General features: G+C 41.1%; 1 protein-coding gene across 1 annotated transcript in view; it reads right to left on the minus strand.

The window, feature by feature from the left end:
• LOC111869058 (WD repeat-containing protein 76) overlaps positions 1–18,411 on the minus strand; it is a 60,946-nt gene that overhangs the window by 24,394 nt on the left and 18,141 nt on the right. The window contains exon 6 of the mRNA XM_023860255.2: positions 10,717–10,856. Within this exon, the coding sequence (XP_023716023.1) occupies positions 10,717–10,856 (140 nt within the window). The remainder of the gene's footprint in view (positions 1–10,716; positions 10,857–18,411) is intronic.

Genomic DNA, 18,411 nt, shown 5'->3' on the forward strand with positions numbered 1-18,411 from the left:
AATTTTGATCCAGATAGGGATCCAAAATGGAAACAATAGTTTCTTGCAATTTCTTGCCTTCACCGGAATAAATTTCTAAATTTCCAATATAGCCTGAAGTGCTTTCCGTGACTACATGAACAAGTAGGCCATACTTTGTGAGTTTCCCAGGATTATACGTTCGAAAATTAAGCCTTCCCCTCCAAGGAATTACAGATTCGTCCAAAGACAGTTGCTGCCCTGGCTTATAAACTGTCTGAAATTTCTCAACGAAAAAGTCTAATAAGGGCTGAATTTGAAAAGCCTGCCCATTGATTGTGGTTGCAGTTAATGATTATTGAAATGCAAACACCACAATATCTGTTCAAATCTCTTATGACTCATGAGTTTGCTGAAAGTGGAAATTTCTAAAAATGGATCAGTGGACCAATAGTCTTTCAAATTATCCCTTTTTGTAAACCCCATTAGAACGATTATTGCCAAAAAAAAATGTTTATTTCTGCTGAAGTGACATGCACCCACTTCCAACACCTTATAGGTACTGTCATACGCGTCACGGTGTTGGAGATAGTATCTGTTGGTCTCCTGACACAACATGTCAAAGAAACTATCTCCAAAAATCAGTTCAGCTACTTGAGACACTTGCGTAGGGTCCGATGGCATTTGTCTCACCCCTGGAGCATCAGTAAACTTTCCCAAAGTGGGTGTTTTGTCCACTTTACCCCATGTGGCTGTCCCCGCAATGCTAGCACTCGCATTTTCATCGGAGCTCTCACTGTCACTTTCACTTTCTCTTCTCGTCACAATATTTTGGGGGCCCCTGTCACTGCCACTGACACTGCCCTCACTACCAGAAGACAAAGCAGTTGGCAAGTCAGATAACTCATCGGAGATCAAATCACAGATTTCTTCTTCTCCGAGAGCTCGCGCAGCCTTCAACTGCTTTCGTCTGTGAGCCATGTTGACACTGAGAATATCTTGCCTCACACATAGAAGCTTCAACTTGAACAAAGGGACTTCTCTTTAGAGTAAGAGGGGAATAGAGTGTGGTCACGTTGCTGACTCGGAAAAGAAACATTCCGAAGGTCAGCTACGCAGTATTTTTACAGACATGTGGACACCAAAGCGAGGAATAGTGCATTGCAACATAACGTGTCCTAAGAGCCTAAATCTAGGCGACCGGTCTGCCATGTTTAAAACCCAAACGCCTAGGCCTAGGCGTCCAGTCTGAGAAGTGTTAAGGTTTAGACATAAGTCGATACTAGCAGGAGATCTGAATTCTAAACATCCATTTTGGAATAGCGTCATTTGCAACCATTCAGGCATGAAACTATTGAATTTACTACATATAAATGAGTTTGAAACTTCAGCACCACAATGTTCCACTCATTACTCTACTACGGGAAATGGTGACATGCTCGATATTGTTGTGCACAAGAATATCCGGCTGTTAGAAGTCATTGTCTCTGATATTCTGGACTCAGATCACCTACCAATCGTTTTCCACTTGCTAGATCATGTTAAAACTAGGAATCTTTCAGAGCTGGTTCATAAATTCACAGATTGGAAGCAGTTTCAAAGCTTGGCCTCTGAATTAATTTCACCTAGAATCCAAATTAACTCAGGGGAAGAAGCCGATAAAGCAGCCCATGACTTCACTGCCTCTATAGCTCAGCGTATAGGCTATCGACAAGCAAAATTACACTCTCGGACCTTAATAAGGACATACTTGGTCTGGAAAGTTTGCTGAAACATAAGCGGAGGTTAAGGAAACTGTGGCAAGTAACTCAGGATCCAGCATGTAAAACAGCACTCAACTGGTTCGCCAAAACCATCAGAAGAATGACCCATAGAAGGCACTAGAACGGTGGGAAACAAAAGTAGGGAACTGTGAGGTCACACCTCAAGTTCTGTGGCCTGTTGCGAAATCGCTTATGAAATGGGATCGACCAAAGACACCAACTGCTGTTCATGGACCTTTAGGAATAACAAATCACCCTGATGAGAAAGCAAACGTGATAGCAGATTGTTTAGAAAACCAGTTCACACCTAATGACCTATGTGACGAAAGCCATGTGCTTCAGGTAGAGACTACAGTCCAAGCTATGCTTGCATCTGTAGAAGGCACTCCAGTGGGGAAAGTATGACCTTGTGACATACATAAATTAACAAATACATTAAAGTTGCGAAAGGCTTGTGGACTTGATGGTATTCCAAATGAATGCCTTAGGCATCTTCCAAGAAGACAACTGGTACATCTGACCCATTTATTTATTCACTGCCTTCGGCTGTCCCATTTTCCAAAGTCTTGGAAGGAAGCAAAGGTTATAACATTACCAAAACCCAGTAAGGACCCAAAATTTCCTAAAAATTTATGCCCAATAAGCCACTTGTCTACAAAAGGCAAGCCATTCGAAAAAGTTATTCTGAAAATAGTCCAAAGGCACAATGAAGAAAAAGGCCTGATTAATGCAAGCCAGTTTGGTTTCCGTGCCTGTCATAGCACGACACTTCAATGTATGAGGCTTACGGACAACGTAAACTTAAATTTCAACAATAACATGTCTACAGCTGCTGTATTCTTGGATACTGAAAAAGCCTTTAATACAACATGGCACATTATAAAAATAAATATATAAATTATATACATTACAATTTTTGATAAGTCTAATCAAGCTTATTAGCTCTTTCCTTTCTCAGAGAAAATTCAGAGTTTCAGTCGAAGGTGAAATGTCTACACCAAGGGATATACAAGCAGGAGTGTCACAAGGTTCTGTTCTCTCCACCACACTGTACAGTCTACATATGAGGGGCAGTCAAATGAAAATGGGTCAGAAGCCAAAACATATTAAAGGACATTTCTTACCTCAAAAGTAATCTCCAAAACTGTTAATACATTTATCCCACTGGGAGATAAGATGGTCAATCCCATCCTTGAAAAAGTTTGTGGGCTGTTTACGGAACCACATTTTTACCCAGCCACACTGGTCTTTGTCCGATGCAAACCGATGTCCATGACTGTCTCTCTTCAGGTCTCCAAAAATGTGAAAATCACATGGGTAGAGATCTGGGTTCTAAGGGGGATGTTGAAACACTTCCCAATGAAATCTATGTAGCGTATTCCTCACAGAGTTGGCAGTGTGGGGCTCACCTTACATTGAATGGGCAGAATATCCCCTTTGTCAATTATGTAAAATACCTGGGGGTAATCTTCGATAAGAGGATTATGTGGAGACTTCGCATAGAAATGATTGAAGTCAAGGCCTTCAGAACATTTATAAGAATCTACTCCCTATTCAAAAATGAGCATCTAAACGCAAATATTAAACTATCCCTCTATATGCTCTGATCAGATCAGTAATGACTTACACTTGTCCTGCTTGGGAATTAGCGGCAGACGCCTACCTCCTAAAATTGCAGCACATGGAAAACGAGGTTTTGCGCACCATTGTAAATTTTTCAAGGTGCACATCAGTCCATAACTTGCCCACGTCTTTCAACTTTCCGTATGTATATGATTATATAACAAAATTGTGTAGATGACAAGCAGAAGTCATACAAAATCATGAGAATGAACACGTTCGCGGTATAGGACAAGGTGAAGCCAGACACAGAAAATATTAGAGGCTTAAACTTGGCAGTGGTCAAGCCTACAACCGTTCTAATGATTAAGTTTTCGTTGTAGCATAAAATATGTAAGTTAGGCATGATCTGCTCTGTAAAGCCTGTACTGACAGAGGACTTGTGTATAGTGCAAAAGGAAGAATTTTCGATAACATGTTATATGTGCGAAATATACACTTGACGTAAGGTCAAGTGTGTTCACAAGAGACAAACCCATCTCCTCTTCAGAGAGGATGTTATATAAGGACTATTACTGCAAGAGTTCAGTTAAAAAAAAAAAAAATCTCTGGTCGTGGACCTCAAGGGGCCTGACGCCAAGACAAACTGTTTGGCGGTAAACCTCCAGTCGTAAAGTAACTCTGACTCTGTTGAGCAAGTATTGGGTATGAGTTGTTGAGTTGTATCGAGTGAATGGAATCAAGACAGCTGAAGTCTGGAACTGATTATAGCAGGAGAAGTAATTGGGATACTGAAGTTGTGAGTTATGTAAGTGTGGATAAAATTGTGCAAGAAATTCACTAGATCAAGACCGGTATGAAGTTATTTGTTGCATCACATACAGCAACACATGACAATATTAACAAAGAGAACTTTCCATGTGTAAGAACAGCATATGAAAATAAATGATTAATAAAATTTAGATTTCAAAAAATGATACAAATTTTTCATAATTCCCAACTTGCCAACATGTAAGTTAAGTAAACACTAAACTCAGATATTAAAATAATAGCCATTTATATAATAAAACTAGGTCTCATTAATACAAAACACTCTCAAACGAATTCCAAACATTTCCTAAACTTATTACATTTATTTCATTTTTACTTGCTGCTGACATTCTCCAAATGCTTGAATATCACCCCACTTCTTAGCTATCCTTTTACTGTTTCCTTCAGAACCCTGGACATAAACATACACTTATGTTCTTTGTTGAGTGACCAACCCCCTCACTAGATACTATGAGTTTTTCTGTATTCTTCATGTTTGTACTTAGTTTTTTATTTAATAAATTAATACCAGAATACACCGGACACTGGGCATGTTCCATCCAATCCCAAAGCCCCTCAATTTTCTTGTATTCTATGATATATTATAAAATAATGCTCTAAAACAAGGGTCTCCAAACTATGGCCCACGGGCCACATCAGGCACGCAATGTGATTTTATCTGGCCCACGAAAGAATTGTGCAGAAATGCGCCAATTGAACTAATTTTCCAATGAGTACTGGTAAAAGAAATACTTGTTCATAGATATCAAAGTCATTAATTAAGACTGTGTTTAAAACATACTGATACTCCATATTATGTTAATATTAATATTATTCACAATTTTACTAATTCTGGACCATATACTGTGCGGTATTTCTTCGTACTGGTTTGGCCTCGATCGGCAGTGTCACTTCGTGGTAATGTAGGTAGCGCGAGCAGTTGGTTACTAGCCGTCTTGTGCACAAGACTTGTTGCAGTGGTGCAGTATAATTGTAACAGATCATCACCACCTCAATTTAATCAGATTTAAGAATGCAAAAAGAATTCCATCATTCACATTAATTGTATTATTACAATTTGTGATGAAAATACGAGCATTTGCTGCTACTGCCTGTTGTCATTAATACAGGATAATTTATTTTCACGTACTTTGTATTTAGTTTATGAAATTCTGCGCTTTCAATAAAACTCATATACCTAGAGTTATTAATCTCTCATTTTATCCGGCCCATTGAAAGTGCTGAATTACCTAATGTGGCCCACGTTTCGAAAAGTTTGGAGACCCTTGCTCTAAAACAATGTCATAGAAGCATGATCTGAAGTACTCACAATTCTGTATTTCACACCAGTGGTTATGAACAGTACTATCTTCTGGGATATCATGCTGCATAGTCTGTTGAAAGTCAACCAACATGTGCCTCCATCTTCACGGTTGAATAATCTGAGGGCTTGTCACCTGTATTCATGCCGATATCTTGCTCAGTTTATTTGACTCTGAAAATGGAGGCCATATGTTCCTCCAAAACATCAGTTAACTTTCAACGGACTACATAACATTATATCCCAGAAGATACTTTTCTTCAGTGTCAGGAAAACACTTCTTATTTCAGACAATTCTGAATATATGTACCTAACAAAATGTTTAGAACTATACCATCAAACTACTGAAACTACCATGGTATACTCAATGTTACTGTCAAGTGGGTATACTCCTGTTTCACATTCAGGAAGGCCAAAGTCCAAAACTCAACCTGGAGATCAGCAATACTGACTGAAGCCTTTCATGATATTCATCTGTCCCTCCAGGCAAATGCCAGGATAAGATCTCAAATTAGACTACAGCTGCTTCCTTCCTCATTCCGTCCTATTTACAAGGTGGTATCGGAAAGTTCCCGGACTGTAACTGTTGTAACTGTCTCAATGAAAAAGATAAGAGGAGAGGCCAAGGTAACACTTCCACAAGCCTATTACATCAGTTTGCTACATGACATCATGCTGTGGACACACATTGTTTTTATACAAGTGCTTTTTTGACTTCACGTTTTTTTTTGTCTCCGATGGATGGCAAAATCAAGCATGTGTCTGCATCAAGTTTTGCATGAAGCTCAGTAAATCCATTACCAGAACCCTTGAAATGCTTTGTGAGGCATTTCAAGAACATTTTTCAAGCTAGACAGTGGTTTTTGAATGGCATTCACGTTTCAAGACTGGTTGAGTGTCAGATGAAGATGACAAAAATTCAGTGCAATGAAGCACCATCAAAATGACAGAAAACGTTGAAAAAATATGAGAACTCATCAACAAAGACTGTCACTGAACAATCTATGAGCTTGCGGACACTGTTTGGATCAGTTACGGAGTTTGCCAGATCTTACCAGAAAGTCTGAACATGTGCCGCATTGCTCCTTCATCACGACAACACGCCCGCCAACACATCCCTGAAAACCACTGAGTTTGTGACTAACAACATGGTTATCATTCCCCATCTTCCTTACTTGCCGGACTTAGCCCCCTGTGATTTCACTTTGTTTCCCAAATTGAAAATGGAAATGAAGGGATGATATTTTGAAACAGTACCTGCCATCCAAAGGGATTCACAAGCGGTACTCAACAGCATTAAGGAGAATGATTTCCATGGTGCTCTTGAAGAATGAAAAAAAAAAGATGGGATCACTGTATACATTCCCAAGGAAACTATTTTGAGTGAGACGGCAGCCAAAATTGAGTAAGTTTAGTCAGTATTTCTTTCTTGATCTAGTCTTGGAACTTTCCAATAGCACCCTGTATATTCATTAAATCATCCTACCATTTTAGATTATACAGCCTCAGCTATTGACAGTGTTGGCACATACCAAGGTTACCCCACTTATCTCCAACAGCCAGAAGCAGATTATTCTCTGCCGGATGCACAGCCATGGAGCAAATTCGATGAGGAACCACTTTACAAATTGTATCTGCCTGAAGGGTCAGCTTACAGAGTTCCCTCCTGAAACTATAGAAATTTGAATACATAACACAAATCAAGCACCTCACAACACTGACTACTAAGAGTAGTACAGTATTGCATATGTGGAAGTGTGAGTACTTTTATAATTGTGTACTGTATTTTGTATTTCTTGGGCACCTTAAATATTCTTTCCAAGCTGTGGACCAGCTCGCAACCAATGTGTAGACTAAACAGATATGTGTGCGGTCTCCTCCCCTTCCACACGTGTGAAGGGCAGAACCCAGACTGACTGGGGTACAAGGCAGGCTGCAGCTTGGAGGTGAAGGCAAGTCACGGAGAGTTGGATTCCAGTTGTCACAAGGGTTAGATGAGCAGGACTGCGGCCTCACCCCTTGTAGGGAATATTTAAAGTGCCTGCCTATGTACTTCATCAAGCATCTCTTATTCTAACAATATAGCACTGTTAAATCCAATTGCTTGCTGTTGTCTCTCCACCGAATCCCAACCCCATACATCAAATTCCTCACCACTCGGCGAACCTGAGTATCCCTGAAATACTGGGATACAACACTGGTGTCAGAAGTGGGGTTGTTGTTGTTGTTGTTGTTGTGGTGTGTGTGTGTGTGTGTGTGTGTGCGCACGTGCCTGAACAGCAGACTGGCAACAGTACCAACACATCAATGTCACATGTGTGTGTGTGAAGTATTGGAAAACGGAATTGTAACTGTGCTAAGATAAGAGTGTGAAAAGCTGAAGGAATCCCAACAGGGAAACTGCCAGCGGGAACTGTGGAACTTCCAGTCAAGATTCTACATCCCATGGATGCAGTAGCGGCAGTTTGGGATTGAGGGTCGATCCAGGCCGGAGAATTGGCAACGGGCGTACCGTAGTGTGGGCTAGTCCATATACCATTGTGGTTGGTCTACACGGCAGACTCAAACGTGCTGCAAGCGATCTACGCGGCAGGCGTACAGAGAACTTCAGAAAGGGTGAGTGCTTGCTCAATCCATGCCTAACCTGTATCCAAATTTAGATACTGAGGTTGTAAATGCAGATAGTAGTACTGCCATTATGACAGAATATGTCGCAATCAGTGAAGCTTTAAAGCTTATAACTCCTTTCAAGGGTCAAAGAAGGAAAGTTTTTGCTTTTATAGCGAATGTAGACACAGCATTTGAAGTTACTGACCCTAGGAACTCAACCACTTTGTATAAGTTTCGTTTAGCGAGAATTAGCGGAGAGACAAGAACCACAATTTCTCACAGAAATTTGGAAAATTTGGGAGAATTAAGGGAGTTTCTAAAGAACAGGTATACTAGGAAAGAACGCTAGATTACAATGCTAATCAATTGTTCAGTACCAAGCAAACTAAGGGGAAGAGTGTGTCTGATTGGATCCAGCACATTCAGAAACTTGGATCCAAATTTAGAGAAGCTGTTTTGCAAGATTGCGAGCAAGAGGAGAGAGCCGGAATCTTAACTCTCTCAGATGGGTTAAGAAATATTTAATTTGTGCAGTCTGTATTCAGACAGAATACAAACAATTGTATGGAGTCGAAATCACGACAATTTCAATGAAATAGCCGACACAGCCTTGGAAGAGGAAAGTGCTATAATTTCAAAGACTGAGAGGTACAAATATCCAAACATGGGTTTGGATAATTTGAAATGCAGTAATTGTGGCAGGAACAATCATGTGACAAGCAGGTGCTTTCTTAAGGGCAGGAAGGACACAAGGGTGAATCATTTTTCTGCAAGGCACAAAAGTCGAGGGCCCAGTCGGGATATTGTATGTTACAACTGTTTGGAAAAGGGTCACATAGCTCGGGAATGTACAAAGCCTAGGAAAAAGGCAGATAGACCAGTAATAAAGGGAAATCAGGGAGTAACAGTTCGGGAAAGGAATCAGGACCATCAGGGAAATGGCAGCCGACCAACAGTCCAGTCTACTCAGTATGCTGCATAGGGAGGAATGATTGCCAATTCCTCAAGCTAAGAGTGAACATTAGCAAGACAGGTGAGTTGTTGCTGCTCATAGACTCTGGAGCCGACATTAGTGTCCTGAAGGGAGAGAAACTGATAGGTTCGACAGAATATGATCCAGAAAGAAAAGTAAGGGTGAAAAAGTGTAAGCGGTTCCCTGATAGAAACACATGGAGCGATAGAGGCTCAGATTAACCTCGAGAATAGTTCAATTATGCACGAGTTTCAGTTAGCAAATAGGCAGATAGATATTCCTTGTGACGGGATATTAGGAAGGGATTTCTTCTGAAATGCAAAAGCACAAATATGTTATGACACTCAATGTGTTAAGCTAAATGGGGAGATGCTCGAGATGGTGAATGCTAACCAAACAGAAATCGCGAAGACAGAAAAGACGTGCGAAACCAGGAACATAATCCTACCACGGAGATTGGAATGTGTTGTCAAGCTACCAGTGAAGGAAGGGTCGCCATTANAAAATGTTTAGAACTATACCATCAAACTACTGAAACTACCATGGTATACTCAATGTTACTGTCAAGTGGGTATACTCCTGTTTCACATTCAGGAAGGCCAAAGTCCAAAACTCAACCTGGAGATCAGCAATACTGACTGAAGCCTTTCATGATATTCATCTGTCCCTCCAGGCAAATGCCAGGATAAGATCTCAAATTAGACTACAGCTGCTTCCTTCCTCATTCCGTCCTATTTACAAGGTGGTATCGGAAAGTTCCCGGACTGTAACTGTTGTAACTGTCTCAATGAAAAAGATAAGAGGAGAGGCCAAGGTAACACTTCCACAAGCCTATTACATCAGTTTGCTACATGACATCATGCTGTGGACACACATTGTTTTTATACAAGTGCTTTTTTGACTTCACGTTTTTTTTTTGTCTCCGATGGATGGCAAAATCAAGCTATGTGTCTGCATCAAGTTTTGCATGAAGCTCAGTAAATCCATTACCAGAACCCTTGAAATGCTTTGTGAGGCATTTCGAGAACATTTTTTAAGCTGGACAGTGGTTTTTGAATGGCATTCAGGTTTCAAGACTGGTTGAGTGTCAGATGAAGATGACAAAAATTCAGTGCAATGAAGCACCATCAAAATGACAGAAAACGTTGAAAAAATATGAGAACTCATCAACAAAGACTGTCACTGAACAATCTATGAGCTTGCGGACACTGTTTGGATCAGTTACGGAGTTTGCCAGATCTTACCAGAAAGTCTGAACATGTGCCGCATTGCTCCTTCATCACGACAACACGCCCGCCAACACATCCCTGAAAACCACTGAGTTTGTGACTAACAACATGGTTATCATTCCCCATCTTCCTTACTTGCCGGACTTAGCCCCCTGTGATTTCACTTTGTTTCCCAAATTGAAAATGGAAATGAAGGGATGATATTTTGAAACAGTACCTGCCATCCAAAGGGATTCACAAGCGGTACTCAACAGCATTAAGGAGAATGATTTCCATGGTGCTCTTGAAGAATGAAAAAAAAAAGATGGGATCACTGTATACATTCCCAAGGAAACTATTTTGAGTGAGACGGCAGCCAAAATTGAGTAAGTTTAGTCAGTATTTCTTTCTTGATCTAGTCTTGGAACTTTCCAATAGCACCCTGTATATTCATTAAATCATCCTACCATTTTAGATTATACAGCCTCAGCTATTGACAGTGTTGGCACATACCAAGGTTACCCCACTTATCTCCAACAGCCAGAAGCAGATTATTCTCTGCTGGATGCACAGCCATGGAGCAAATTCGATGAGGAACCACTTTACAAATTGTATCTGCCTGAAGGGTCAGCTTACAGAGTTCCCTCCTGAAACTATAGAAATTTGAATACATAACACAAATCAAGCACCTCACAACACTGACTACTAAGAGTAGTACAGTATTGCATATGTGGAAGTGTGAGTACTTTTATAATTGTGTACTGTATTTTGTATTTCTTGGGCACCTTAAATATTCTTTCCAAGCTGTGGACCAGCTCGCAACCAATGTGTAGACTAAACAGATATGTGTGCGGTCTCCTCCCCTTCCACACGTGTGAAGGGCAGAACCCAGACTGACTGGGGTACAAGGCAGGCTGCAGCTTGGAGGTGAAGGCAAGTCACGGAGAGTTGGATTCCAGTTGTCACAAGGGTTAGATGAGCAGGACTGCGGCCTCACCCCTTGTAGGGAATATTTAAAGTGCCTGCCTATGTACTTCATCAAGCATCTCTTATTCTAACAATATAGCACTGTTAAATCCAATTGCTTGCTGTTGTCTCTCCACCGAATCCCAACCCCATACATCAAATTCCTCACCACTCGGCGAACCTGAGTATCCCTGAAATACTGGGATACAACACTGGTGTCAGAAGTGGGGTTGTTGTTGTTGTTGTTGTTGTGGTGTGTGTGTGTGTGTGTGTGTGTGCGCACGTGCCTGAACAGCAGACTGGCAACAGTACCAACACATCAATGTCACATGTGTGTGTGTGAAGTATTGGAAAACGGAATTGTAACTGTGCTAAGATAAGAGTGTGAAAAGCTGAAGGAATCCCAACAGGGAAACTGCCAGCGGGAACTGTGGAACTTCCAGTCAAGATTCTACATCCCATGGATGCAGTAGCGGCAGTTTGGGATTGAGGGTCGATCCAGGCCGGAGAATTGGCAACGGGCGTACCGTAGTGTGGGCTAGTCCATATACCATTGTGGTTGGTCTACACGGCAGACTCAAACGTGCTGCAAGCGATCTACGCGGCAGGCGTACAGAGAACTTCAGAAAGGGTGAGTGCTTGCTCAATCCATGCCTAACCTGTATCCAAATTTAGATACTGAGGTTGTAAATGCAGATAGTAGTACTGCCATTATGACAGAATATGTCGCAATCAGTGAAGCTTTAAAGCTTATAACTCCTTTCAAGGGTCAAAGAAGGAAAGTTTTTGCTTTTATAGCGAATGTAGACACAGCATTTGAAGTTACTGACCCTAGGAACTCAACCACTTTGTATAAGTTTCGTTTAGCGAGAATTAGCGGAGAGACAAGAACCACAATTTCTCACAGAAATTTGGAAAATTTGGGAGAATTAAGGGAGTTTCTAAAGAACAGGTATACTAGGAAAGAACGCTAGATTACAATGCTAATCAATTGTTCAGTACCAAGCAAACTAAGGGGAAGAGTGTGTCTGATTGGATCCAGCACATTCAGAAACTTGGATCCAAATTTAGAGAAGCTGTTTTGCAAGATTGCGAGCAAGAGGAGAGAGCCGGAATCTTAACTCTCTCAGATGGGTTAAGAAATATTTAATTTGTGCAGTCTGTATTCAGACAGAATACAAACAATTGTATGGAGTCGAAATCACGACAATTTCAATGAAATAGCCGACACAGCCTTGGAAGAGGAAAGTGCTATAATTTCAAAGACTGAGAGGTACAAATATCCAAACATGGGTTTGGATAATTTGAAATGCAGTAATTGTGGCAGGAACAATCATGTGACAAGCAGGTGCTTTCTTAAGGGCAGGAAGGACACAAGGGTGAATCATTTTTCTGCAAGGCACAAAAGTCGAGGGCCCAGTCGGGATATTGTATGTTACAACTGTTTGGAAAAGGGTCACATAGCTCGGGAATGTACAAAGCCTAGGAAAAAGGCAGATAGACCAGTAATAAAGGGAAATCAGGGAGTAACAGTTCGGGAAAGGAATCAGGACCATCAGGGAAATGGCAGCCGACCAACAGTCCAGTCTACTCAGTATGCTGCATAGGGAGGAATGATTGCCAATTCCTCAAGCTAAGAGTGAACATTAGCAAGACAGGTGAGTTGTTGCTGCTCATAGACTCTGGAGCCGACATTAGTGTCCTGAAGGGAGAGAAACTGATAGGTTCGACAGAATATGATCCAGAAAGAAAAGTAAGGGTGAAAAAGTGTAAGCGGTTCCCTGATAGAAACACATGGAGCGATAGAGGCTCAGATTAACCTCGAGAATAGTTCAATTATGCACGAGTTTCAGTTAGCAAATAGGCAGATAGATATTCCTTGTGACGGGATATTAGGAAGGGATTTCTTCTGAAATGCAAAAGCACAAATATGTTATGACACTCAATGTGTTAAGCTAAATGGGGAGATGCTCGAGATGGTGAATGCTAACCAAACAGAAATCGCGAAGACAGAAAAGACGTGCGAAACCAGGAACATAATCCTACCACGGAGATTGGAATGTGTTGTCAAGCTACCAGTGAAGGAAGGGTCGCCATTAGTGGGGATCCTAGAGAAATGTGGAATTCAAGAAGGAATTTTTATGGCAGGGTCATTAACCAAAGTGATAGACGGTTATGTGATAACTAGCATTTTAAATACAAACAACGAGGAGGCAGAAATTCAAGAGCCGTTAGTGGAACTAAATGAAGCCGAACCAGTACAGAATCCCTCGGGAGCAACTGAAGAAAAGCAAAAGGATAGGGAAAACAGAATCTTGGAAGAGCTGAGATTAGAGCATCTGAATGATGAAGAAGAGAGATTATTGATAGGGATGTGTCAAGATTATCAAGACGTGTTCTATTTGTTGGGAGACATTTTAAGTAGCATGCAGGCAATGCGACATTCCATATGTGTCGAGCCAGGGACCGATCCAATAAACATGAGACCCTATAAACTTCCTGAAACCCATAAAGTGGAAGTGGAGAAACAGGTAGAGAAATTATTGAAGGAAGGAGTCATTCAAGAAAGTAATCGCCATGGAACAGTCCAATTTTGGTGGTAGCCAAAAAGGCGGATGCTAGTGGCCAGCAAAAGTTCCAGCTTGTAGTAGATGACTGAAAGCTAAACGAGAAGACAGTAGGAGATGCTTATCCTATGCCGGGTATCACTGAGATTCTAGACTAACTAGGACAGGCTAAATACTTTTCCTGTCTAGATTTATCCATGGGTTACCACCATATAGATATGGACTCGAGTGATATAGAGAAGACGATGTTCAGTACGAAGCAGGAGCACTGGGCGTACTGGAAAATGCCTTTTGGCTTCTGGACAGCACCTGCTACGTTCATGAGACTCATGAACACCGTCTTTAAGTGGCCTCACAGGCACAAAATGTTTTGTCTTCCTGCATGATATCATATTATATGTAAATAGCTTAGCAGAGAACGTTTGCGTACCATGTTTGGGAGGCTGAGGAATTATAGTCTGAAGCTCCAGCGGGACAAATGCGAATTTTTAAGAAAGGAGGTCAGTTACCTCGGTCAAGTAATCTCAGAGGACAGGGTTTGATCCGACCCCAAGAAGACAGAGTCGATTGAAAATTTCCCTACTCTGAAAACAGCTAAACAATTGAAAGGTTTTCTTGGGCTAGCAGGCTACTATAGGAGGTTTGTCCCTCAGTTTAGCAAAATAGCAGCTACACTGCACAGACTCTTGAAGAAGGACGCTAAGTATGAATGGGAGGAAGAGCAGGAAAATGCATTTCAAAGCTTACAGCAGAAGCTAATGTCACAACCAATCTTGCAGTACCCTGATTTCTCCAGGGAATTTATCTTGACCACTGATGCATGAAACAAAGGTGCAGGGGGGATTCTGTCTCAGGGAGAGATAGGTAAAGACAGACCAACTGCATATGCAAGTCGCAGCTTCAACAAAGCCGAGAAGAACTACAGTATGGTGGAGAAAGAATTAGCAGCCATTGTCTAGGGAATTAAGTATTTCAGGCCATATTTGTATGGTAGGTAGTTCAAGGTTCTAAGTGATCACAAACCCCTAACCTGGATCATGAGCGTGAAAGACCCGGGTTCGAGATTGCTTATGTGGTGACTGCAACTCGAGGAATACGACTGTGAAGTAGTATATAAACCTGGATCACAAAATTCAATCACAGATGCTTTATCTAGAATAGGTGCTCTTAACAGGGAGGTGAGTGACTCGGAGGAAATAGATGAGGAGATGAAGGGCAAAATATTGCATGAAAACCGCGATTCAATTCTCGGGGGTCATTGTGGTATGAATAAGAGATATCAGGCGATTAGACAGCATTAATATTGGCCGAATACAAAGGAAGAAATAGAGGAGTATGTGAGAAAGTGTACTAAGTGTCAGCTGAATGAAGCACTCAGGGTGAAAAAGAAAACTCCTATGGAAATAACTACAACAGCAAGTCATCCCTTTGAGAAATGTTCCTTGGATATCGTAGGGCCGTTGGTAGAGAGTGAATAAGGAAATAAATACATACTAACATTCCAAGATGAACTTAGTAAATTCATAGTAGTGACACCGCTTCCGCAGCAAGATGCAGAAACTGTCACTAGGGCGCTCGTATTGAATATTGTTTTGAAATTTGGGGCACCTGCCAAAATTCTGACTGACCAAGGGTCAAACTTTCTGAGTAGTTTGTTCAAGAACGTTTGCAAGTTACTAAGGATCAGAAAGTTGCAGACCACAGCATTTCACCTGGAGTCCAATGGTAGTTTAGAGAGAAGTCATAGAGTTCTGGCGGAGTACCTCCGCCACTATGTAAGCAAAGATCAGCGTAACTGGGATGAATTTGTGCCGTATGCAGTTTACGTGTACAACACAACTACACATACTGCTACCGAACTCACACCATTCGAACTGGTATATGGATTCAAGTCAGAAGTGCCATGCGCACTAAGAGATAGTCCCAGCATACAGTACGATTACGAGGACTACCTCAGGGAGCTAAAAGGGGAGACTACATATTGCACACGAAGTGGCACGACAGAAAATAATCTTACACAAGGAAAAGAGCAAGGAACAGTATGACAAGGGGACAGAACCATTTAAATTAGAGGTAGGTCAGCACGTGTTGCTGTATGAAGAAACAGTCCGCAGGGGTAGATCGAAGAAACTTAGTCCTCAGTACATCGGAGCCTATTAAGTGTTATCCATAAACAGGGTAAATGCTACTATCAAGAAGGGGTGCTAAACACAGCAAGTGCATGTCAACAGATTGAAACCTTTTTTCTAAGCAAATAATGTGTATAGCAAGGAACTATTAGTAGGATAGCTCAGTATAATCTGAGAGATATGTACGTAAGTTAGAGCGGATTCGGGAAGTGGATCAAGAGGGAAGTAGCATGTAGGACCCAATTCTGTTGTTATAGGCAACTAAAGGGAAAAGAGATACAGTGCTTTTCTTTGTTCTCAATTTCAGATGGGGATGCAACCCGTGGCAGCTGTGAAAATCTTGCTCTGTTTCAGTATTTCAGAGTGTTACAGCAGAAAAAGAATTAGGGTATTCCTTGGAGAGGTATGATGAGTCACCTGGTGTTTACTATGGAAGTACGGGCGTAGCGAACCTGTACAATGTGGAATGGAAAACCATTGTATTTGTAAATCTGGACAAAATTTATAATGAAGGTCTTGCTCTGCGATGGTACCTGCACCATACAGATGTTCTGTGCCACACCAAATTCGTTAGGAATTGGGCAGGTTGCATTAATTACAATAATGATGCTAGGGAAAATTATATCAGTTGACAGAAATGGAGTTGTTGAAACAAATAATGGGGAATCAAGCAGTTACTGACAAGGGAAAGCGGAAAAGGAGAGGAGTGCTGAATTTTATGTGGGAGTTAGGTAAAATATTGTTTGGAATGATGGATGAAGCTGATGCAAGATATTATAATGAGCAGATAATGTTATTCGAGCAAAATGCAGAAGATACAACCACGTTAATGAAGCAGCAACTGTATGTGGTAAAGTCCACCCTAGGGGCAATTAATAACATCCTAACAGATATACGAGGGTCATACTGAAAGTCATGAGCAACAATTTTTTGTAAAGTAACATGCTTTATTATTGACAAACCAAATACACCACCTCAATCTACAGATCTTTCTTTATTTTTCCACATAATCGCCACTTCTTTGTACACATTTCTCCCAGCGTTCTGGGAGTTTGAAAATTCCCAACGAGCACAAATTTTCCTATAGCCCAAGCTTTCAATTATCTCCTGTACTGCACTGTGCCCTATTCCAAGTTTTTGGGCTATTGTGTCCACAGTCACACACCTGTCAGCTTGAATGATCTCATCCACTCTTTCCTTGTTGCATTCAGTTGAGGCTGTACGAGGACGACTGCTCTGAGGCTCATCTTCGATGCTGGTGTTCCCATCTTTAAAATGTTTCACCCATCTTTGAACACTGCTCGCACCCATGCACACTTCCATAAGCATGCTGAAGTCTCTGGTGAATTTCTGCAGCAGGGATTTCCTCTTTCACATAAAATTCAATGACAGCATGCTGGCGAAACGCCATATCGTTGTCGGTCATTTTGTTAGGAGTGATATTGGTCATGTGATGCAAGCTATTGACATCACAAGACACTCAAGGTTAACACAACAGCTGCTTCCACCTACCACCATACTCTTTCGTCTGCTGTTCCCAGGTTGCATGCAAAAAAAAAGTTGCTCTTGACTTTTGGTACGACCTACATAGAATATAATGAACGATTACTTCAGGAGGGAGTATGTAACATCACTGATTATGTGGGTGCTCTGAAATCAGGAACACAGGAGATAACTGACACCTTCAGTGCAAAGGTCCAAATAAAAGGCCACATTTTTAGGGTCAGTAACGCTATGCAAATGTTGCAACACGAACTAGATTTACTAATTGACAGTGCAGGAAATGCACAAAGAGGGGTGTTGCAACCTCAGATAATCTCGCCATACTCGCTGATGGAAGCATTAATGCAAAGTGTATCTGCACTTGCAAGAGATGTAATGTACCCTTTCCCACTGAGCAAGGACTTAGTTTATTTAACATTAAGAGTGTGTAATTTACAAGTATATGTAAGTAATGGAGTCTTAGTGTACGTGATCCACGTACCCTTGGATCAAACAAAGTTTTTGTACGTAGATACTAGAAACTCGTTTTTATGGATTGATAAAGAAAAAGAATATTATTTCATGACAGACAAGTATTGGTTAGATACATGTATAGAGCTAAATATAAGAGTATACGTGTGTAAGCATGCTCAACCACTCCAATCTTCACAAGTACATGAGAACTGTGTGGTTAAGCTATTGCAGTCTAGTGAAAGTATTCCCCTAAGTTGTGAGAAGCGCACAGTAGAACTTTCTGATTCAGTATGGACACAACTGAAAAACAATGAATGGATTTATTTCATCGCAACAAGTGAGAGCATTACAATTCTCTGTACTGACAGGACCCCAGCCAAGGTTGCACTAACTGGGATGGGTATTAGAATTAATACTAATTGTAGAGGTTACAGAAAATCGGCTCTGCTCCAAACACATTCTGTTATCACTGTAAACAGTTCGATGCAAGCGAGGGACTTAATGTCCAGAGTGAATCTGGGGTACGAGTGTTGCAAGGAATTAGGCATGAAGATCAATCTTAGTTCCATACATTTGAATACAAATTCTAA

Source organism: Cryptotermes secundus, unplaced genomic scaffold (assembly GCF_002891405.2).
Source record: "Cryptotermes secundus unplaced genomic scaffold, Csec_1.0 scaffold378, whole genome shotgun sequence".
NCBI lineage: Eukaryota > Metazoa > Arthropoda > Insecta > Blattodea > Kalotermitidae > Cryptotermes > Cryptotermes secundus.